This window comes from Camponotus floridanus, unplaced genomic scaffold (assembly GCF_003227725.1).
Source record: "Camponotus floridanus strain SB8 unplaced genomic scaffold, Cflo_v7.5 scaffold18, whole genome shotgun sequence".
NCBI classification, from domain to species: Eukaryota; Metazoa; Arthropoda; class Insecta; order Hymenoptera; family Formicidae; genus Camponotus; species Camponotus floridanus.
The window spans coordinates 2,099,396-2,124,523 of record NW_020229303.1 but is presented as its reverse complement, the minus strand read 5'-3'; the positions used below and the strand labels follow the sequence as shown (position 1 = coordinate 2,124,523).

The window sequence follows — 25,128 nt, the reverse complement described above, 5'->3', positions numbered from 1 at the left end:
TATCTCTAAAAATAACGGAGATATTCCAGGTGGACAGAGTTATTGGTTCACCCTCTATACAAGAGAAAGAAATTTTCCAGGAAAATAAAATTTATATAAGATATACCTTGCACGGTAAGAGGATCTCTGATTCAGCGATTTCTTTCTTTATAGAGAACAGATGATATGATTCCAGTTCAGAATCGATTCTATTGTCGAGCTCCTTTTTTATCTGTTCAACTTGGTTGATGGTGGAAACCAAGTTCTTCAATATTCTATTACAGGTTGCTGCATAATCCGAGATGCTCAAAGAGTTCCAACTGAATCGCGTGACGCCAGGTTGAATGTGCTTCTCGACATCCTGCAAGGTTTGCTTCAGCAATTGCACATCCGCTTTGTCTAATGTCTTTAGGATATTGTTGTATTGCCCGATCATCTTCTCGATGGCGTCGAGATCCGTCCTCAGCCGGGTCTTTTGAATGCCGACGTCTCTGATAGTCGCGGGCAACTCGAAGCCTAGCTGTTCCATCAATTCCGCCTCTCTAATCACCTCGAAAACGTCCCAATCGAAGTTGACCTGAAAGCGTAGCTGGCACTCTAGCAGAATAGCGCCGCTCATAAACTCCTTCCAAGTGATCTTCGCACGAGTATCGTGTTTATCAGAGGACACGGTGGAGCTTTTGCCTGCTTCTTTCAATGATGATACTCTGACATCGATCTTCCCTTCCGGCTGACCCATAGAGATGATTCTAGAGTCTGCAATACTCTCGATCTCCGCATTAGCTTTCGATATTATGCCGTCATGTCTTACTAGTGATTCATGTGGGGTTGATAGAATGGAACCCATGTTTTTGGCCTTCGTCTTCGACATAAATTGCACTAATTGAAGATCTTTGGCTTGTTGATCTTTGGCTTGTTGCTCATCCGGGAAGGTCAGAGTAGCTGCAGTATCCCATTCGATGCGAACCATCCTCAATACGCTCTTCTTCATGATGGTAGTTATTATCGGTAACGCCTTCTCAAGCCACATGTTGAACTTGGCCTTCTCGAACTCCTTCAGCTGCTTCGCGAGTTCGAAGTATTGGCTGAACGCGAGAAGCTTTAATTCGTTGTGCTTCAGCTCGCGCACTTCCTGGAAGATCAGCACCGGCCTACGCAGTCTGTGGAACAGCTGCCTCACCCAGAAAATTGCTCCCGCCATCGGCGGATGATACGTCAGCAACGGCGGATGCCGTTTGCCGCGATGATATATGTTTTCCACGATGTTGACCTCTTTGCTAAACTGTTGCATAATCATATCGAATTTTCGTAGCAGTTGCTGTTGAATGGCAGCACGGGTCTTTATGCTCTTGAACTTGAGCAACATCTCTAGCGCATTCTCAGCGTTGATCAGCACCGTAAAGCATTCGTCGATGTAAAATTTGGCCTGATCCTCCAGATAAGACACCTGCTCGTAGAACCATGCGGTCATGGCCTCCCAATTCTCCTTGTTGAATACGTTGAAGATGTCGAAGTCAGCCTCCTCGATCGGGACCACCAGCGCGTCCACTCGCTTCACCACAGCGTCGATTTGCGCCGGATCGTTTATGATAGACTTGAGATCGGGTCCAAAGATGTTGTAGAAGTCCTGCAGGACGCCAGCAATTTTGTACAGATCGTTGCACACTTCAGCAATGTACTTCGTATTCTGAAAGAGGCGTTTTTGATCGAATTCCCAACGATTTCCTTTTCCCGACAGTTCGATATCCAATCGGGTCCTCAAGTATGATTGTCTCCACTGTTTCAGCATCGCGCTGGCTGCGCTTGTCTGTTTTAGGATCTCTTCTAGAGGCTTTTTGAACAGTAAGACGATAGCCAGATTATGCCTGACGTTTTCGCAGAGTTGCCATGATATCCGGTCCATCAGCAGCATTATTTTCTCCTCGCGGCAATAATAACTAGATAACACCCAGAGCATTCGCAGTCCCTCCATCAACGAAGGTATGCACTCTGCTATAGATTCGAACGAATCCGATTCGGTAATCAACTACGGTTTTAATAAAAATGTATATAGTCAATAAATATTAATATAAATATGTTAAAATATTTATCTATTCTTTAGAGTATATTCTTCGATCTATTTTTGGAGTAAAAATTTAATTTACTTTTTTAATGAATGTTCAACATTTGTCATTTGAATTTCTTGATGTGAGTAAAAATTTCAAATTTTTAAACTATTCTCTATTACACAGGCCGACAAAATTTAGACTCAGAATATATTTTTTCTAAAGTTGAATTCAAATCCGAAGTCAGAATTTCTCTGGTGACTCCGGTTTTCGAGATATTCTAACCTAAAAGTGCTCAAATCACGGTTTTTCGAGATATTAGAGATTATGTTACATCGCAAGGTAATTTTTTTTCATAAAACCATTAATGAGGTCCGAAAGTACTACTCTTCCTCTTTAAAAAACATTTTGATTTGTCCGGATATCTTTTTTTATCTTTGAGAAATGGTATGTTTAAATTAAGTAGTTCGACTTATTTCTCGATATTTGGAAAATGATTGATTGTTTATCAATTAGTTTGTAACAAAACTCATTTTAATATACCGAATTACTATTCCGGATGAGCTTGTTCCCGTAGAATCCGATTGAATCATTTACTTCTCAAAAAATATTATTTTTGCAATAGTTTGTTTAAACAAATTGTTTAAACAAATTGTTTAGACAAATTAAATTTGCAAAACTAATATCAAATTTCGAATCAGCGTGCATCAAAATCCTTTAAAAATGTATATTTCGTGTACATACATTATATTGTATCTGATGCTATCCAATTTCCAAATATCAAAAATGTCAAACTATTTAATTTGAACATTCAATTTCTCAAAGATAAAAAAAGATATCCGGACAAATCAAAATGTTTTTTTAAAGAGAAAGAGTAGTTCTTTCGGATCCCATTAATGGTTTTAAAAAAAATTACCTTGCGATGTAACATAACCTCAAATATCTCGAAAAACCGTGATTTTGGCACTTTTAGGTTAGAATATCTCGAAAACCGGAGTCACCAGAGAAATTCTGACCTCGGATTTGAACTCAGCGCGTCGAAAACCTTCGGAAAAGTATATTCTGGTTTCTGGATCTGAGGTTTGGCCAAATTTTGTCGGCCTGTGTTATTATTAAAATTAATATTATTGTTATTATTAATATTAATATTATTGTTATTATTAATATTAAAAATTAAATATAGACTGTTGATTAGTAATTTTCATTTTTGAAGCTGGATTGGTAAGAAAGTTTTAGATTTTTAATTCGAAAGCTAGAAATGTTTGGATATTTTTCAAAAAATTCATCTAAGAATACATCTACAAAATTTCCGAGCATTTCAGTTCCATTATTATAAACACAATGGAATTTTTTCGTGATCGTTACCTTGAAGTATCTCATCAGAGTTTGAATAAATTTATTATTATCTCTGGCTTCCACATAGTGTTTCCATAATTCGGTTCGAAAATATTGAAAACTCGAAGCAATTGGCGAGTGTATTTGTTCCAGAAGATCGAAGATTCTTTTGACGAAAGGCATTTTCAATTGTTCAACCAACATTGTTAATCCGATCTCGCAATCTTGCCAGTGTTGGTACTCTGCTAGTGGTCCTTTTCCCGGAAATGCTTTGCTCACGTATAACTCCATTATCTATGTGATAATAAAACAAAATATATATTAATATAACAATTTATGACAATTTTTAAAAACTGATTTAGAATCTTTCATAGAAAAATATTTATTTTTTATGTTAACAATAATAAATGTTTTCTTAATCTATAGTTATTTTTAATTATATTTTTAATTGATCAACATTTCAGATCATCATATATTAATAATTCAAAATTGTAAGAAAATTAAAACGAAAAGAGATTATAAGAAATATTCACCTTCTGTATATGTTTCTCCCACGACATAATTATTTCTTCCATTTGTTCGACGATGTCCTTATTCTTCAGCAACATATCATCTGTTATTGTAGGATCGTTGAGCTCTGGAATTTTCGGCATTGTCAGCAAAATATCGCCTTCGATATGCTCCAATGTCCTGCGTCAATAAAAGCACAAAATTATTTATAATAGAAAAGAAAATTTACTTTTAAAGATAGATAATAGATGCAATATTTATCAATTTCTTAATTAAAATAATACTAACAATTCTGCGCTCTCGATTATATTATCGAGATAATCTAAAATATCTTTCTTGATTTGATCGATTATTGGCTGTTTTCTCGTTTCCCTTAAACTGGTCGATCTGCTTAACTCTGATGTAGATAAATCGGATCTTTTGCTTCTCAAACTTGGCTTCAGTTTTCTGCCTCTGGAGCTATCATCCTGTGAGATTGTTTCTTCATCGTTCCTCTTTCCTCTCGCGGGCAGATCTTGCTTAGATATTAATATGGATGGTCTCATAAAAACGGATGGTCGCTTCAGCATCGGTTTCTTCGGAAAAAAATTAAGATATTGAAATTATTAGCTATTAATAGTTTATCAATTTTGACTATTGATTCGAAATAGGATACATTATAGAAAATAAATTTAAAGACAATTGTATTTGTATGAAGAAAATTTAAAATAGTATTGTGCATTAAGTTACATTTTTATATAGATTCTATATAAATAGTTTTTAAAATAGATAAATATTTTGTACTCGAGTTTCGATATTCGTTAGCGCGGATTTTTTTCAATACTCACTGCTTCGACGTCCACCTTCTTTCTTTTTTCATCAATCTGCAATGGCTCGCAAGAATCCGGTCCTCTGAATTGATTTTCCACCAATGGCTTAAATACCTAGTGTTCCCATATATTATTTAATTACTATGTGTATCTCAGCCTTATATTCTTTAACACATGCATTAACAAATAACAAATCAATCTAATCATAAAAATATTACGATCCAAAAATTGTAGTGTTTTCTATTAAGGCAAAAATAACTTTTAAAGTTTTATAAACAAACAATATATTAAAAAATCTACCTTTATTATATAAAAAATATATTAAAAAATCTACCTTTAAAAAATTTACCTTTATAAAATAGACATTTCAATAGATATTTAAATATGCAACGCTACAATTTGGTTTACAATGTATAGGTTGTGAATTACAAAAGACTGAGCAATCCTTACATGAACCAGTATTTTATTCAAGGAAGCCAGGAATCTGCTGTTGAGCGAGCCGACCACCACGTAATTCGTGATCTCATTGAGGCACTCTTCGTAGGTATCGAAAGAAGGTATGCCCTCATCACTGGTGCGCATGAAGTAGAAGAACGTGATGTCCTGCAGATCAGTTCTGTTGCCGTCTATTTGGCCGCATATCATGTGAAGCACTGGTACCTGACAAACTTTCTCCACCAATTTCTGCAATTGTCATAAATAATATTCTCTTATAATTAATTTCATTCAACAACAATTTCTTTTTTTTTTTTAATCATATTTTTTAATCATTTCTTCATCATTTGATTAATTGCGCGTCTCTTTTTAAAGCTAAGAAGAAACGAGAAAACTAAGATTGCTCGATTTTGAAATTAATTCAAGTTAAAATTAATCAATCATTGAGGAATTTTTGGCAAGAAGAATCTAACTTATTTTTTTATTCAAATTAAATTAATTGACTATGATATGAATTATGCAAAGAAATTCATTATTTAATAAATCTTCGCTTAATAAATCAACCTTAGTTAGAATGTATTTATCTTCTTCTCCAGGCGGTGGTGCAAATGCGGGGCTATCTGGAAATATAAATTATTATCATTACTAATATTTTTTCAAGTAAATTTATATTATTACTTTATTTACTTTATGTTAATTTATATTTACAGATACGTAACATATAACTTACCAGTAGGAGCACTTTTCGGCTCTCCCTTTTTTCTAGAAGAAGCAGAAAGATCACGGCTGCCGTTCTGCTCTCCTTCGTTTTCATCTTCTTCTTCCTCCTCGCTGGATTCTGGTATACTAGGAGTATGCAAAGTACTAGTGCTCATTTCCATGCGACTAGTAACCGGACTCACTTTGCCGGTCAAGGCTTTGACTTTTTTAACTTTTCTCGCAAACTTCTTATCCTTTTTTTTCTTGTCATCATCCACTTTTCCTAACATTATCAAAAAATATCGTCAAACAAACTGATTTTTTTTCCCCCGATTAAAATATTCATCAAACAATATGTCAATTCCAAGATTGTTTTTACTTTAAAATGCCTACAAAAAGAAAGAAAAGACAAGAGAGATGGAAATTAATTTAAGAGGAAATAAATGCATGCTTTTTTATATATGTTGCAACAAGAGGCATTCGTATATAAAAATAATATGTAATTTTCAAGTGCAGAGTTCTATTATTACCTAAAACTTTCTATGTTGATCACTCTACTGCTAGATATTTTGTATGATTAAATTTATACAGGGTGACCCATTTTAACTTAGGCAGCCAAATAACTCGAAAAATAAGCACACTACGAAAAAATGGTTAGAATCAAAATTTCGTCATTTCGAGGAGGACGTACAATGACGTTAAAATCAGCCCCCCCACCCCTCCCCCTGGGCGGTGAGGGGGGGCAAATTTGAAATCTTAAATGGAACCCCCTATTTTTCATTGCATATTCTTGTAGCTTATCTCGAGAGCTTTCCAAAACACTATAATTAAGTACCTTTTTATTAAGTACTTTTTGAGTTATAAGGCTTGAAATAATTTCTTAATTTTACATAAACCATAAAATATCTAGTAAACCATTCATTTTTCGATTATCTTACCTTCATACTTTTATGTACAAAATAATGAGAGGAATCAATTGGTGTAAAGAAAACATACAGTTGTTTTTAAGAAAAAATATGGAATTGTTAATTGCAAATTACATATTTTTTCTTAGAAACAACTATGTGTTTTCTTTACACCAATTGATTCCTCTCATTATTTTGTACATAAAAGTATGAAGGTAAGATAATCGAAAAATGAATGGTTTACTAGATATTTTATGGTTTATGTAAAATTAAGAAATTATTTCAAGCCTTATAACTCAAAAAGTACTTAATAAAAAGGTACTTAATTATAGTGTTTTGGAAAGCTCTCGAGATAAGCTACAAGAATATGCAATGAAAAATAGGGGGTTCCATTTAAGATTTCAAACTTGCCCCCCTCACCGCCCAGGGGGAGGGATGGGGGGGCTGATTTTAACGTCATTGTACGTCCCCCTCGAAATGACGAAATTTTGATTCTAACCATTTTTTCGTAGTGTGCTTATTTTTCGAGTTATTTGGCTGCCTAAGTTAAAATGGGTCACCCTGTATACAAAGATAGATTAATACAATATTAAATATAATACAAAAATTGTGCGGCTACGAGAGACGTAATGTTCAATTCTAAAGAGATGCTACGCAATGTTAAAAATCCCGAAATTTTTACCAGGAGCACTTTTTGTTAACCTTCTGCTCTTTGACGTAAATGCTGTCAATGCTGTTATTTTTGCACGCTGACCTAAAGTCACAATCGTCATATATCGGAATTATATTACATGTTTTGTATCATAACACTTCCTACTGACTGCTAAATATAGTTATACTGCAAGTGGATGTCTCAGATTCAGGAGATTGATAAGAAAATTTATGATCGAAAGAGTGGATTCAATAGACTTGACACACCCTTTTAAAAGCCTAGCCTCGCTATAAAAGCGCGTTTAAAGCTTACTTTCCTCCCACACTGAGACCTCCTCCTGAAATACTTCACTGACGTAAGTTTTGTAGAAGAAAATCAGTTTTTTCTCCAGATCCGTCACTCCATACAAATCTAATATAAGAAAGTTAAGTAGCTTGTCTTCGAAGTATCGGTTATTCGCCTAATAATCAAAGATAATTATATATATAATCTCGACTAATCTTTAAACTATTTATCAAGAAAAATTAATTACATTTATAAGATTGTCGAAAAGATGTTCCTGATCGGTCAGCCCGAGAAACTTCAATACTCTGTCGCGAATCCATCTTATTCTAATTAAATCAAATAACGTCATTTAATAAATTTCATGAAAAAGGCAAATTTCATATAATCATGATAATAAAAAGGATATTAATTATATCACTACACAGAAAAAAAATAAGTGTCAAGTCAAAATTTATTAAACTAATGCGTTCATTGTTTCGTATATACGCAACAATTTATAATCTTCTTAGAGGAATTTAATAATTTTAAATTTCATCAATATTATAGTCTTATTTTAATATTGTAATTGTCACCTCAAGAATATATAATTATTTAATTCTGCTTTAAGAAAATTATAATCTTTGATTTAAAAATGTTATTTTCTAGCTAACATTGTTTCTTTTCCATTCAAGAAAATTAAATCTTAAATCATAAGAATATATTTTTCTTTAATTAGCGCAATATAATCTCATTTCAAGATTTTCTCGTTAAAACTAAATATATTTTCAAAACAAAAATGTCCTTTTTTTCTGTATTAATTAGTATTAATTAGTACCTACCGATAATCCATGTATGCGATGGATGATTTATCCTGGTTGTCGGCTGAATTTTTCTCTTCATTTTCTTTTTTTTCATCTTTTTTATCACCCCTCTCCATATTATCAATGAATTCTAAAATTTTTATATTTCTCTAATATTATTTTTAATAAGTTAAATTATATTATTTTTAATAAATTATATTATTTTTAATAAATTCTTTTAAGCAATTAATTCTCTTTCTAAAAAATAAAATTTATCATGTAAAGTGAATAACCTTTTACCTTTCACTTTAAAATAAGATATGTAGAGGATCGTACTTCATACAATTTATTCCCTCTGTATTCTATATGTGTAATATTTCACATTTTACTTTCTTAAAGTTTATCTTTTATAAAAAGATCAATATATTATTTTATTTATACAATCCTAAAGATAGAAACTTTGTCACTGTAAATAATTATTTTACGGAATGCAATACTTCTCGACGATACACGCTCATCTTCGAGAAATATCGGATAGTGAGTAAGTTTGACGCCGTCGTCATGGTGAGACGTTTTCTCGATAAAATAGGACATATAGGGTAAACGAGTATTTATTGATTACACAATGAAATTTATATAACGAGATAGAGAAAGATATATTTAAAAATAATGTGGCATTTTCTGGATTAAATAAAGATATACAAAAAATATTCATAACACTACGAATGTCTCTTGCATACATATCAAATGCACACATTGTTAAACATATACATACTATCCTTCTCCTCTATACATGAGCATTACGTTATTAACATATTCGTCGAAGCCTATTATATCACGATTAAGTCAATAATAAAATCTATTTTACAATTATTATAGTGTCTTAATTATATGTTAACATTAGAAAATATATATTTGGGCGTAAAAAAATAATTACACGCTATAGGGATCATTATACCATTTCTTTTATCATATTTCACCGTTAAATAAATCTAATCTTGAGGTTAAAAATACGGATTATAAATTAATGTGACTTTAGACGTGTGCATATTTACTAATCATTTATTTTAATAATTTATCAATTTTCGACCCATTGTTTAGCTGTGATATCAAATCAAGTTCACTTTTATTTTATATATCAATTAATATATTGAAAAATGTCGTTATGTCATTCTTTAAATAATACAGACATCAACTGAGTTCATTTTTTTTCAATTAATTTGAATCTTTAATTATTTTTTCTTAATTGTAATTTTATGCAAGGTAAAAAACTAATAATGTTATAATTAATATTGACAAAACTGATCAGCCAAGAGAGATACAATTATTCCTAATCATTCATATTCTTGAGATATTTTTTAAATGTCTTTCTGTTCGGGACTCAAAGTTTCATTTTTCGGAGTTTCGTTCGTTAATTTTTCACTGCCGGATTCATCCTTGCTGCCTTTATTGGCGCGCTCGTCGATCAATCCTCCAAGAACTGCCTGAACGTACTCCTCGCGACCTTCACTGGTATCAAGAGAGAAACCAAGAGAAGGAACAAACTCGGTCTTGACGATGGTTCTCACGGATTCCGTTGTCGTAGTCGATTTCTTCGTCGTCGTCGTCACTTCTGTTGTAGAGGATGCTAAACTTTTTTCTTCAGCTTCGCTGATTAGTTGCTTGCTCTCTTCTATAGGCAAACCAGTCTCAAAGTCCAAGCTTCTTTGCACTTGTGGCAAATCGAAGACGAGTGGTCCCCGGATCGAATTTCCACGGTACCGAGGTTGCCCAAAGTTTACCGTCAGTTGTTCTAGGATTTTCTCCTTCTGAAGAGGTCGAGCAGTCTGGTTTTCTATTTTCGACTGATTCGTCTTCAATTTTGTTGCATTATTAGAATATATTCCGGAGGAGACATCAGAAGGTGGTTTAATAGCGGCGTCAATAGACGTTTTCAAAGTGTCTTCAGAAAAAAATATTTGGGAATCTGCATTTTCGATTGGTATTCCAGTTTCCAGTGGACTTGTCGTAATGAATGATGGCTCATTAAGGTCCAGATTCAGCGATGTCTTTGCTTTGGCAATATTGATGGGTGTTTTGAACGTATCGAAGGCAGATGCCTTGGACTTTGCGCTTTTGAACGGCGTTCTTTGCGAAGGAATTAATAGCGGACTCGTCGTAGCTGGTTGTTCATCGAGGTCTAGGTTAAACGAATTCCTGAGCTCGGTGCTTCGTAGATCTTTTGCCGAGAATGGTCGCGGCAACCGATCCAGTTTTAACAATTCAGCCATCAACTGGAGGAGATTCAACATACTCACATTTGAATTCGATTGCTTGAATTGACCAGTTGCATCGTCGACAATAACGGGAACATTATCATCTTTATTGTTCAAAGACGCACGATTAACATCGTGAAGCTTCGGAATGTTAACGACCCTCTTCCGGTTGAATCGATCTGATGATCTCGAAGTCACTTAGCTCATCTCTTGGAACAGAAGTCGATTGTTCGTGCTGTGAGATCAATCGACTGATAAAATCATCAGAGGTCGTTTTCAAAATCTTCGTCCTTCTTGATTGAGATAGATACCTCGTACGGAGAATTATGTTTATCAATCGTCTCTTCGATCTGCTTCAAAGACTCTAGATGGATCGAGCGCGATAGATTACTCCCTGTCACGTTCTCCTTTGTTTCCTCTTCGGAAACGTTAATCTCCAGATTTGATTTCTCTACATCGGCATAATCATTATTACTGATCGGAGATTGCGCGGTAGAAGTCAAAGATTCGGGAATAAGTGTCGCCGAATTTTCTGGCATGTTGGTACTCGAAAAGCTCAAACGTTCTGAAGTCCTCCGGGTTGCTTTTGTACCAATCGAGATCGTTTTCGCCTCTACACTTGGCGTGGAAACTGCAACTTCGGAAGCAACAGCTTTGGAATTCGTTCTCGAGCCCAGTTGAGCCTTGACAGCATCCCTGATGGTAAACTGGAATTCTGTGTTATACTGTGTTAAAGTTTCTGCCTCGCTGATATTCTTCTTCGGAGTTGCCGAGGAATTTTCCGTCTTTTCCGAGTCCTCCGTGCTATCAAATTGTGTCGCATATGAATGTTCGTTTGGTGGGACAAAATCACCGAAACCATCATTGTAATCAACGATCGGTGGAACAATGTCGGTCACGGGAACGTCAACGAGCCACGGAATGGAAGTGGATATTTTAGAGATAGGTTGAACAGTTAGATGAATCCCTAAATTAGGTGTCTCCGACAAATCGTCGGTGTAATCGACCTGCTCAACTTTGAATATCGGCAATTGATCCTGATTGTTCGCAATAGATGTGTCAGAAAATTGTGGAATCTCGGTGTTTGTCGACCCAGGATTCCAAGAAGAACTCTCGTCGATATAATGCGTCTCTTCAGGAATGTTAATGAGGAAGCTTTCCGCTGGAGGTTTCAAAAATTGCGCTGGTTGAGGAACCTCGAAACCAAAGTTTAACCTGGATAAGGAATTGTCCTTGGGACTCGAACTAGCTGATGATGTGTTTTGGTCTACGGATGTGCGACTGTCATTAGATGAAGGATGAATGATAGCATCATGAATCTCGTCAACGCTTCTTCTAGTCGTACTTATCGTAGGTTTTGCAGTTGCCGAAATGGTTGATGCAACCTCAATATTTTGTTGCCGGTTTCTCACCAACGGAGTCGTCTTGTCGCCAAAGTTTCTCATGAACGTCGTCTCCTCGAAATTCTTCATCGTTGAACTCGTGATATTTTCGTCTGATTGATCATAGCTCGTCTCATTGAAAATATCCGACTTCTTCGGGATCTGCGAGTTCAAGTCTTCTTCTTTCTCGTACGATCCCGAAGAATGATTTAGAATTGTTTGCGGTAGAATAGAAGTCGTCAGACTTGCTCGCTCGGTCTTTACAGGATTTTGATTCTGTATAATAACCCTACCGAGTGGATTATTCAACGTTTGAGCGATTCCGATGCTATCTCTCGCTTCAATGTCTTCCAAGCTATCCTCGCTATCGGGTTTGATGATCGGTTTATCATTTTGCTGTCTGAATATCTGCACATCTTCATCAATCGCATCAGTCACGTTGGTCCGAAAATTCGTTTCCGACTTTTCCTCAAAGTTGAAATGCATTTGGTCAGTTTCAAAGCTGGTATTCTTTTCGTCCACATCCGTTTTCGATAACGAGCCACTTTCTGATCTTGTTGGAGCTTTGAATCCCATTTCTCTTTCTCTCAAATCAGAGCCTCTCTCGTCTTTATTTTGACGAGTAATCGAGGGAGGAGTCACGCTACGCGCATAAAGATGATCGGAATTGTCCACCATCAAATCTAGCTTGTTGTATGCTAATGTGGAAGGTCGATAGGTCGTCGGCACCGTAGGCGAATAGAATCTCCGAGTGGTCGTAGTAACAGTGGGAACTGTGGGCGCGTAGGACGTTTGTAAACGATTGGCGAATCTGTTATCGGATTTGCGATAGTCGTCCTGAAATTCGTTGTGGCCGACTCGATCCTGATAATCGTGTCGAATAATCAGGGAAGCATGGTAAGGCGATCGATCCTTGTTTTCAAAGTGTAGTTTGCCTTGATGATACGCCGGATTTGTGTTCTTCTGCTGCTGGTGATCGTAATTGAAGATTCGTCGCTCGTCCTGCTGAGGATAATCCTCGAATCCAGTCGGCAAATCGTTTTTCGTCGCGTCGACAGCGGCGTAATTCGCGATCCTGTGGAGTCCCCCGGGCAAAAAGTCCATTATAATTCTGCCACTGAGCGAGGAGTAATCAACGATCCTGGCACCGCTATCGGGATCCACCAGACCGTCCTTGGTGACTTCTTCCGCAGAGGACTGCAAGCTAATCATTGCGTACGCTTTGCGGATCATCTCGTCGTCGTCAATCTGGTAACTGTCGCGATTTCTTTCGAGGTATCTGTTGCTGGCGGAACAGTCGACCTTGGTCCACCAGTCGCAGGTCAATAGCTTTTGGCTGAAAGTGGAACCGATCGGGCACAGGAAGGAGGATACCAACACATCATGGCACACGTGAAAAACCTGACAGCCGGCCGCTTCGTCCGCGTAATAACCTGTTGGACAAAAGAATGGAATAAACGAATTTTTTATGATTTCATTTTTCTTCGAATTCTTTAGAAAAAAATGTGTATGTTCATAATTTTTTATTTCCAATATAAATTCTTAAAAACACTGGAATAATGAAATAATGAAATTGGAGAACAATTAAAAATATTAATTAATTAATTAATTAATAAAAATTATAATAATTAATAAAAATAATAATAAATAAAAAAAATATATATATATATAATAATTAATAAAAATATATAATATATAATAATTATATATTATATATAATTATTATTATATATAATTATATATTATATATAATTATTATTATATATAATTATATATAATATATAATTATTATTATATAATAAATATATAATAATTAATAAAAATTAATTATAATTTTAATTTTTGTATCATGATAAAATTAATATCCACATTCTTAAAATAAGATATAAAAATATTTAACCTATTTCTTTTTAATGCCGGAAGTAATTTGGAAATAGTAAAATTATGATAATTAAAAATAATAATTAAACAATGTGATAAGATAAAGAAATAAATATTGATAAAAATTAGAAATTTTTTTATGTATTTATCGTTATGACACAAATACACTTATATAATTAGCAGAGATTAGCACTTATGTAATTTTACATAGTGTCATCAGTGTGCAATGTTGTTTTGTGACTTCATCTTTCTCTTAGATTATCTAATGTCTGCGGTTGCCATAGGCAAGGCACTGAGTTAGAGTAACACAACAATAGCATGGAAAATTAAATCGAATTAAATTTTCGTTGTGTGTCATTAACGACGATGACAATAACGGTAACGATAATAATTCTTCGGCGCATCTGCTTGATTTATTGAGAAATCGGTAATAACAAGTTTAATTCTGAGTGATTCTTACATTAGAAAACGAAATTCAGATATATAATTATTAGTCAGGACAGAATTACATTAATTTGATAAAACCTCACGATATTTTAATCTATTTATATATATAATTTATAACAAACAGTTTTTAATACAAAGTTAATGTAACAAAGTTTAATACATAAATAATAGAAGAAGAATAATAGAAGAATAGAATAATAGAAGAAGAATAATAGAAGAATAATAGATTATAAAATCAAGCAAGGAAAAGTAAAAGCTTTGCTTTCATACATAATTTTAATAAATTAAGAAAATGGTCATATTTAAAATCATCACATTATGCATTATTTTATCGCATTTTATCGATATTTAAGTTAATAAACCTTCTAATAATCTCTAACATTATGCATTATCTTATCGCATTTTATCGATATTTAAGTCAATAAACCTTCTAATCGAATGATCTCTAAATTTCCAAATCCAAAGCACATATTGACACACTTTTATTGAAAAAGAAATCGATCGCATTTTTTATTAACAGTTAGTGAAATCTTGCCCGTCTTATTATATCTTATTATCGTTTACATAGCGAATCTAATCGCTTCCTCGCGCAAGATAATGTTTCTGATGATTTGTATTCGCAATTAGAAATGTTATAACCAGACAAAATAAAAATATCGGATCAATTTTTTTGAACTTAATATTGAATAAAAAGATAAAATATAAGATAAATAATAGATAAATTGATAAAAAGATCATTTCAAATTTTCGATCTTATATAATACGAACTTAGAATTTTTAGATTTGCCTGAATTTTAGAGAAAGAAAGTAGAAACAACAATTTCATGCATATGTATAATTACGCGTAATAATAAAAAATGGCACGTGATGAGGCGGCATGCGATATAATTTATTCGTGTATTTACCACGTGAGCGTCCTTCGCACGTAAATCCTGTCTGAGGTAATGTCGTGTAGGCGGGATAGTCGACGCCTGGCTCGCCCGGCACATTTTTTCTGATGTCAGACAGATCTGAAAAATACAAGCAGATTCATCTCCTCAGATAGTAAAAGTGAAATTGCCCATCTATAAATAAACTATTTTTAATCTGACAAGCTGTCTGAAGAATTCATGAGAAATTACTGTTTCTTTATAAGTTATAATTAAAAGTTTACATAATTTTTTATAACATATGAATATTTCGAAAATTATAAATTTATAAATTTATTAATTTATAAATTTATAAATTTAAAAATTTAAAAATTTAAAAATGTATTAATTTATTAATTTATAAATTTACAAAAAAATACATCCGTAAAGATTGCAAAAAATTAAATATCTTTAACTTACAACCAGCACACATTTATCATTAAGTAATACAAGAAGATTGATAATTACAGTGACATTTCTATTTGAATGGCGATAACTAAGTATATAATTGTTCACACGTGTTAAAAAGGAGAGAAAAAGAGATGTCATTAAGCAACAAGTAGATACCGAGTTCCATCGATCGTCAATTATTGACCAAGGTCGTAGAAAATAGGCCGTGATGATCGCGTCTGTGATATTTAAATCTTTGCCCGTGGTTGGACAGATAATGTCTTGTAACTTGTACCCATATAATCAGCAAGATTTTACATGACCTATTCGACTCTCACCTTTCATATAAATATTATACTCCGCCTTTCCCATGAATAATCCACTCGCTTCGTGAACGATTAATACTTATTCACACATGTAACTATATTTATGATTGCGGTTAAAAAGATGTTCGCAGCGTTGTCTAAACATATATAATGAGAGGAGTTTGACGAAAGTAAAAAATAAAGCTTAAAAAAAATCACAGTTATAATAAAGTGAAGTTCCAACTCCATACTTTCCATAAAATTATGTCATCAAGAAGCATCCTGTAATTATCGAAGATGCATCAGCATCGACTTTCATCATTACGCGTAGGTTTAGTTTAAAGATAACTATCCTACGCCTCACGAATATGTATATAATGTGCAAAGAAAATAATTACGAAATGCACGTGAACAATGCAGGATCCACGTCTTGATCCTAACTGCGAAATTTCATTGTCTATTAAAGGAGAGCCATAAAGACAGGGGAGAATGAAAGATCAAAAAAGCAAGGTTGGAATATTTTAAACAATGTGTTTAAAACTGTTTGATTAAAACTTGTTTAAAACTGTTTTAACTATTGTTTAGAACCATTTAAAATATTGCAAATAAAATATATGATTATTTGGAAAAGAAATTGTAAAAAAAATTAAAAACAAACAAAAACTAATAGATGTGTATGTTGCAAAAAAGTTTTTGTTTTAGTGTTTTTAGTTTCTCATCTATATTTATGTAACATATAGATATAAAAATATAAATAATAAAATAAAAATGATAAGATGGATATTATTTTAGCAGAATATTTATTTTTGGATATTAAATAACAATCAATATAATAAAGATTACTTAGAAAATATTGACTGACTTTACATTTTACATTTTAGCATTTTAAATTAATAGTACATAACTTAGCAGGTCAGTAGTTCTAAAAAAAAGTTCTTCTTTTAAAAAGAAGAATTAAGGTTTTTTCTTTTATTTAGAATTATTTTTCTTTTATTTAGAATTTATATTGAGAGTTAAGCATGAGGCTACTTAATAAGAATAGGAAAGGAACCAAAGTATTATATATTAAATATTATTAACTAGAACTTTTTTTTAGAACTACCGACCTGCTATTAGTTATGTACTATTAATTTAAAATGATAAATGTAAAATGTAAAGTCAGTCAATATCTTCTAAGTAATCTTTATTGTATTGATTGTTATTTAATATCCAAAAATAAATATTCTGCTAAAATAATACCCATCTTATCATTTTTATTTTATTATTTATATTTTTAATAGCGTTGTCAATTTTGGCAACGTTATTTACAGTTTAACGCTAACGAAAAATTTAAATATTTACACAGATCAAAGCTATTAAATGTTTTTTGCTTGTTTAAAACATGCTTTTTTTATTTAAAACATGTTTTTTTTACTTTACTTAAAAACACAAATAAAACAAAGAACATTGTCCTAAACAAAAAAACAATGTTTTTTGTTTAAAATAAAAAAACCAAGATTTTTGCCAACCCTGCAAAGAAGCATAATTTTCAAAGATTACAGTATCCAAGGATACTTGGAGAGACGTGTCGAAGGATCCCAAAATTGTAAGATTGATGGTTCCTATAGTTCATGGATAGAAATCGATGAAGAATGATAAATAATCGCTCACCTGTCATGTAATCGTATGGATCATATTCGCCGCCCGCGGATCCGTAGCTGTCGAATCCTCCGTCCTCGTTCGGATCGAAGTACTTCCTGCAAAAGGCGAAGGCGAATTTAATCGATTCACCACGTAATCAAGCGTACGGAAAATGCCGTTTAACGTAGGACGTACTTTCCTCTAGTTCCGTCAATCGCTCTGCGTGACAGGAAGCTCCTCCGCGGAATGTCATATTCAAGACTTCGTTCGACTGTATTAAACAAGACCGCCGTCACGAGACCTATGGAGAGTATTCTTAGATCATTCACGGAAGAGAATGTTGAGTGAATATTATAGATTGCGCGAAATGGTATCATTAAAATGTCTCGGATCTTTAGATTTATGCGCGATTATTCGAATTTAAAATATTGATAAAAAAATTATTTCGCGTATAGGCATCAATGTGTGCAACTTTCGCTTCCTACCTACTATAAAAAATATAATATATAGACGTGACATTATATAAATATATATTATTTAATATTATTGAAAATAATTTAAATAATCAAAATAAAATAAATAAAATTAGAAGAATCTTTTTAGAGAGAAAAAGGAAATTAAAATTGAATTCCTGTTAATAAATAAGAAAAGTTGTCTTGATGTTTCTGGTTTTCAACTTGTTAGTTTTGATTGCTTGAGAATACATAATGCCGGTGAGGCACGATTGCGCCGATCAATGTAAATATCGCTCGATTTGAGTTTCGTAATCGAAGGAGCGTGGCGTGAAAGGTCGCTCGGGACATCAAAGATCGTCTTCACGGCTGCACTTTTGAGGCCACGCTAAAATTCGATTCGTATTCTACAATCGATTAGACAAGCCCGTCAATTCAAAATTGACCATGAACGATTGATATCTCCAAGAGGCTCCCACGAGAATAACGAATCTCTCTCAATCATTATTCGCGGCAAACTATTGATTCTATCTCGTAATGCATATCTGCGTTTATAATGACTGAGTGCAGCGGACGATGTGATTATCACAGTCGCGGTGATTTCGTGTTCTTCGCAACTCGGCAAAATCGAATTTCCCCTGAAAAGGCAACGTGTAAGATGCTTATGCGGTAGATATATCTCAAAGAGCGCAACTCAAGATAATTGTCATCGCGTTACGTAATACGACTGCAAAATTATATAACATTATTTAATATTACGCAATGCAATACGACAAATATGATACGAGGGCTCTTACTAACTGTTTGAACGGACAGCGATGACAAAACGGTGAAGTTACATTTTCTCGACTGTAAAATGTGTCATTTTATCTCCTTGGTTCTTTCCCTCGGATTAAGCTTTATTAAAATTATTTGTTCAAAAATATTGCAACATTATACAAATATAATATAATGCTAATATATTAAATGCTTTTTAATTGTTGCATAATATTTTTTAATTGTTGCGTAATATCATTTTTTTTCCTTCTTCAATAATGTGTAAAGAAGTCAAAGTATTTACGATTTTTGCTGTATAATTGTACGAGTTATAACGCAGAACTCACTATTATACGCCTGTCATAAAGCTATCAAGGATTCACTGTTCATAATTTCGTTGTTATTACTTATAACAGTCAGTGATACGTAAAATCTTTTGAAAGGCCGACAATCCAGTGATGTTCTTGAATACACGTGCTCTTCTATTGTGTTTGCCATTTTCAGCGTCATCAATGACATTAAAAAGACGCAAAGGTCACAAGACAAAAACCAGTGATGGAACGTGCTTACTGATGTTTCAAATCGCTCGATTTGTGAGAAGTCGTCTGTAAATTATTTCCCAATTATTTTCATCGCACAATTAGCGGTCAGATGACTCGAAAAAGGCGCATGCGCGACCTTCTGTGAGAGAATATATCGAGATGCGGCAAAAAGAGCTGAGTAATTAGCAATTTTCGATGACGAAAGTGCCTTTTCACAACATTTTTTCAATATCCTTCTCATCAAAACAAATCGGATTTCATAAAAAAATTAATATTTAAACTATATATTCTGATAATTGATTTTACAAATCATTAATAACCTTTGCTAATCATTTGTGAAATATATAAAATTTGTAATTTTATATATTTAAATTTGTAATTTCACAGAGCGAGTTTAAAGAACAGATAAAGAATATATCGTAACAAAATTATATTTTTCAATAAAATTTTTATTAATTTAATTTTCTCAATTTTTATAATTTTTTTCAATTTTTTCAATTTTTATAATTTTTATAATTTTTTAAATATCTTAAAAGTAAAATTAATTATTAAGAATTTATTTTTGTTACTTATTTGCATTTTAATTCATCGAAACATAAATAAAAGTATAAAGTAATAGTAAAGCAATAGTAAAAGTATAAAATAAAGTTATAATCAAATATATATATATCGATATTTCAGTCGGGATGTTTCAATTGCAACTGACTTTTCGATTAAAATTATTCGAGACCAATGAATCTGCAGAAACTCTTGGATACAGAAATTTTATTTGACAGTCAGCGAATGATATTGTGATATTATTGCCACGTGTCACAAGCTACACGTTCCACAGCATTAAATCAAAATGCCGACATATTTCACTCTCACGGGTAATAAAATTGTTCACGGTAATTACTACGATTTACACGGCACGTTTATCCGTGCATATCGGATTGTCGAAATCGCGACAAAAAACTGCGTAAAAATTCTGATGTGCAAGGTTTTGGGATGCCTATGTCGTAAAACTACGTACTTTATGCTCATAGCATATTAGCTTGGCGATGTGTTCGCTCACCAATATTGCGTAAACGTCATCTCGAGTTTACATGAATGGACCGTCGCGGCGAACGTAGCTGAGTAGTCTCTTTAATTATAATTCGCGCATCGGTGATTGATTAAGGTTGCTACCGGCGAGAACGTGCAAAGCAGCTCGAGAGATCGAGCGTTATATAATGTAAGTATATTACGCATAGAGGAAGAGAAAAATTACTTAAAATCTTTGTAATATAAATAATCTATTATAAATATCATAGGTTCTTCAGTTTTATCTCCTGATTAATTAAGGGTCACGCCAAATATCTGATATATTTATTTATAGGAATGATAATTTATTCGATCGTATATATAAATACCGTTATTTAAAATTTAAAAAAAAACTGAGGAAAAATATATATAATAAGGGCGAAAATAAAATTTTTGATTTTGGCCATTGATTGAAATATATAATTAAAATTATATATTTACAGAAATTATCACAAAAACAATTTCTCGCTTTTTGATGCAATATAAAGTTGAATGGCAAATTATAGCATTAATATGACATGCAGTTATTATTATAAAAAGTTATTTTTAGGTATAAAAAGCAACATTATAACCAATCGATAAAGTAATAAATTATTATCAAATTAATAAATTATTAAATAATTGTTATTAATAAATTATTAATTAAGGGTCACGTCAAATATCTGATTTATTTATTTATGTAGGAATGATAATTTATTCGATCGTATATATAAATACCGTTATTTAAAATTTAAAAAAAAACTGAAGAAAAATATATATAATAAGGGCGAAAATAAAATCTTTGATTTTGGCCATTGATTGAAATATATAATTAAAATTATATATTTACGGAAACTATCACAAAAACAATTTCTCGCTTTTTGATGCAATATAAAGTTGAATAGCAAATTATAGCATTAATATAACATGCAGTTATTATTATAAAAAGTTATTTTTAGTTATAAAAAGCAACATTATAACCGATCAATAAAGTAATAAATTATTATCGGATTAATAAATTATTAAATAATTGTTATTAATAAATTATTATATACGATTGATAACTAAAATAATTACCTCTATCAAATAAAAATCATATTTCATGAATACAAAATACATACGGGTGTTACAAGAATAAAATGCTTTCATATCACATGATCGCCGGCAAAATTTTATCGAGTTCGTGAGTCGCTCGATATCGAATCATCGAGTTTCTATATCTAAAACTTGGTTACCTCGCCGTTGCCGACGTTTAAAACTGCGATTTCCGTCGTCATCATCGAGAAATTATTCAATCTTGATCGATGAAACCCGCGTTCGATTAACATACATTGCCTTGTGCTATCCGCCTGCGGCCATAAACTAACCACGCGGTCAAAATAAACCAAAAGGGCAGGGGGTGGGTCGGGGGAGGAAGAGAATTTCGCTTCAATCACTATCACTACTCGTGTGATCGGCGCACAATCGATCGGTTTTCGCGGCGAGCTCGAAAATTCAGATTCCCTCGCTCGTGCGGACACTTACACAGAATGGACAGGGTAATTTTTGGCATTTTGTCGCGGCAGACGGGGGCTCCGATTACGCTCGTCCACCGTGAAAAGCAACGGATGCACTGCGGACGCACCTTCGACGCGGTCCCTTCGACTCGACTCTGACTCTCGGCTCTTCCTCTCGACACCGGCCGGCGCGGTAGGGATCCCACGAGATCGTGGGACCTCTTACCTTTCTTCTTCTCGCGGGGGCCTCTCACCTGCGCCTATCCACGGGCCATCCCTCGCGCGAGAAGGAATTCCGCGCGAGTCGCGCCTTTCGCCGGAATCTCTCCGCGCGTTCAGGAGGATCCAGTTCCTCCGCTTCGAATTAACCCGATGATCGATGCAAATTAGATCCCCTTTGTCGCCAGGTGATCAGTTATCTACATTAATACGTCGTTTGAAGTCACGCTGGTTAGGGAGATAGATCTGGTTATGCTTCAATGCCCGACTAGATTGCACAAGACCCGAGACGAGACAATATTCGTAAAAATATTGTATTGGTATTGAAAATTTTCAAAAATTTTAATCTTGTCTTGGTCTTGAGTGAATATTGGTAGCAAAAATCTCGTCTTGTATTGTCTTGTCTCGATTTTATTAACAATTTTTTATCTAATATTAAAAAATTATTGAAATAATATTTAACATAATTTTTGTAATATAATTTGAAATAATTATCACTATTGTATTATATTTTAATTATAATTATTACTATGTAATCGATATATAAATGCCGTCTATTTACATAAAAAAACATTTACTGTTTCATGGAAAACAGAAATTAATAATAAAAAATTTACAGGCTCCAAGGGAATGTGCAGATATAAGTATTTTGGAGTGGTAAAAAAATCAGATTCATATTTATTCCACATTGTCAAAAATGGCTCGAGACATTTTAAGTTCAACTGCCTCGTCCGTGCCAATAAAAAGACTTTTCTCAATAGAAACCCTGACTATGTCAAAAAATAGAACCAGATTACAAAGTAAATCTTTAAAAGCACTAATGTGCATCAATTCCTGGGTGAAATGCTCTTTAATGTCTAAAATCTGCGAGTTTGATTTCTAATTTATAAAAAATGTTATATTGTATTAATATTAAATGTTTTTAAATTTATCAATATAAATGTTTTTATTGAATAAAATTTTTTTAAATTCGTATACAGTGATTTTTTTCATTTACAAATATAAATATTTTAGTTTCTTTGAGAACCAATAATCTTGACAAGACTAATAATCTTGACAATCTTAGTCTTAGTATTGTCTTGATAACTATTTAATTAAAAATCTTGTCTTGATCTTGTCTTGAACTTCAATATCAAGACTAATCTTGGCATCTCGTGCAACCCTATGCCCGACTATCCTGATCGCTATTATTAGTCGACAACCCAATCCTGAGTACTTCGCTCGAGTATTTTAGAAATGAAAAGTAATAAAAATCCAATCGTCCGAGTAAAACTTTCCATAAATATTCGTATCGAAGTCGTCGATATTTCTGGAGATAGAAAGCGAAGTTGTGTCGCATTCGTGAAGGCTTAAAGTCGATATGTCGTACACGTGGAAAGTTACGCGTGTAATTGAAATAAAGCGATATGTACGCGTTATATAAGTTCGATGACATTGCCTCGATTTGCGTACACGTGACCGTTTTCGCCTTTTGCATAATCGGCGATCTCGTCTCTTTCGAAGAGCCAGGTGACCGCGCGGCTGCAATAAGTCATACGCGCGATATTTTCACCCGGTGCGTGCAACTTTCCGAGGCCGTGGGTCGCCTCTCGCTTATACTAGTTAACGGCGGCGATCGGTATCTTAATTAAGCGACTCCGCTTGCGTGCCCTCGCCTAAAGCGCGCCAGGGCTTTTTTGTTTAATTAAATTTTTTTACGACCAGAAGGAGGGGCACCCCTTACGTAACAAACCTCGGGCGCTAAAATTAGAACACATTTCGTCGACACGTGCGAAACGTTGCATGCAGGCCATTGCGGAGAGTCCGACAGATATACGAGATACACAGGCTATCCCTCGGGCTTTAATGACAATGACAGATTTTTCATGCGTAAACCAGACATCGAGCATATTTTATAAAGATATTTAAATCCAAGAAATCTAACATGTATGTTTTTACACACCAAGATAATAATAAAAAGTACTCTCCTACTATATTTTATATTTATATTAAATTATTTTTATATTAAATTTTATATTTATATTAAATTATATCAAATTATTTATATAATTATATTTATATTATTTATATTTATATTTTTTAATTAATTTTATAATTATATTTATATTAAATATTTATATTTTTTTATTTATATTAAATTATATTTAAATATTTATATAATTATATTTATATTAAATGATATCAAATTACTGATATAAATATAATTATTTATGTAATTATATTTATATCAATTATAATTAATTATTTATATAATTATATTTATATTCTTGAAATTTATTATTTTTTTTTATTAATTTATTATCGAACACTTTACATGTGCGATGCTAATTTTTCTCGATAAAATGATCGACAGGATAAAAGCGACATTTTTTAAGCGACGCCAATTTTTCGTCGGAAGATTTATGTTTCCAGAATGACGCGGGAGCGGATCCGTGCCTGCCGCGAAACGTTACGTGAAGCCGGTCAGTGGGTACGCGCGTTGCATTCTCACGTAACAGGCGGGATGCTGAGGATGGAGAGATGAGGAGATGGATGGTGAGATGTACGTCCCTTTCGCCTGCTTCTCATCGTCGGTCAGGGGACTTGTAACGAAACGGCAAGCGCGACCATTTACGATAAACCGCGCGCTTTCATGCAGAACGGTACCGTTGTAACGCGTAATAGCGTAAGGAGGCTTTATATTGTGCGTCTTGCGTCACGTTGCGCTCCCGTGAATGTAATATAAATTTCATATATATATATATATATATATATATATATATATATATATATGAAGCGAGGCAAATGCTCGCTCGCTACACGAAGTTCAAACTCGCCGCTCCTTCAAGAAGGAATTTTTCCGCGAGGCGTCTTATTGTTAGATACTTATTGTACTTTGTATTTAATATGAATATTTCTCTGATGAGTATTATTATTCGATACACACAAGCTCGAATACACTCAAAATCATTTTATATCTTTTGAAATTATTCGCCAAGCTTAAGAATGTTTTGTACCTCTT

The 25,128-nt window shown here is 33.2% G+C and overlaps 2 protein-coding genes across 2 annotated transcripts in view; both read right to left on the bottom strand.

Annotated features, from left to right (window-relative positions):
• Positions 1–8,497, bottom strand: part of LOC105254257 (dynein heavy chain 10, axonemal) — a 34,431-nt gene extending 25,934 nt beyond the window's left edge. Inside the window, exons 1-12 of the mRNA XM_025407620.1 lie at positions 8,473–8,497; positions 7,902–7,980; positions 7,682–7,829; positions 7,400–7,471; positions 5,844–6,095; positions 5,678–5,733; positions 5,129–5,362; positions 4,697–4,792; positions 4,158–4,444; positions 3,893–4,049; positions 3,390–3,653; positions 102–2,005 (exon numbers count right to left, since the gene is read on the bottom strand). Of these exons, the coding sequence (XP_025263405.1) occupies positions 102–2,005; positions 3,390–3,653; positions 3,893–4,049; positions 4,158–4,444; positions 4,697–4,792; positions 5,129–5,362; positions 5,678–5,733; positions 5,844–6,095; positions 7,400–7,471; positions 7,682–7,829; positions 7,902–7,980; positions 8,473–8,483 (3,560 nt within the window). The 5' untranslated portion in view covers positions 8,484–8,497. The remainder of the gene's footprint in view (positions 1–101; positions 2,006–3,389; positions 3,654–3,892; positions 4,050–4,157; positions 4,445–4,696; positions 4,793–5,128; positions 5,363–5,677; positions 5,734–5,843; positions 6,096–7,399; positions 7,472–7,681; positions 7,830–7,901; positions 7,981–8,472) is intronic.
• A 957-nt stretch (positions 8,498–9,454) lies between these two features.
• Positions 9,455–22,050, bottom strand: LOC105254258. Its single transcript, XM_025407619.1, has 6 exons — positions 21,937–22,050; positions 17,817–17,922; positions 17,652–17,737; positions 15,304–15,408; positions 10,957–13,503; positions 9,455–10,885 (listed from the first exon to the last, which is right to left on the bottom strand). The coding sequence occupies exons 1-6, from the start codon at positions 21,962–21,964 to the stop codon at positions 9,792–9,794; spliced, it is 3,966 nt and encodes a 1,321-aa protein (XP_025263404.1). The 5' UTR covers positions 21,965–22,050; the 3' UTR covers positions 9,455–9,791.
• Between the last annotated feature and the right edge of the window lie 3,078 nt (positions 22,051–25,128).

Bases quoted from the DNA above. Each gene is read 5' to 3' on its own strand.
- LOC105254258 (XM_025407619.1), bottom strand. From the start codon at position 21,964: ATGCCAAAAATTACCCTGTCCATTCTGT. The intron at 17,738-17,816 runs GTACGTCCTACG...CGCCTTTTGCAG, and splicing joins ATTGACGGAACTAGAGGAAA to GAAGTACTTCGATCCGAACG. The intron at 13,504-15,303 runs GTAAATACACGA...TTTGTCCAACAG, and splicing joins GTGCGAAGGACGCTCACGTG to GTTATTACGCGGACGAAGCG.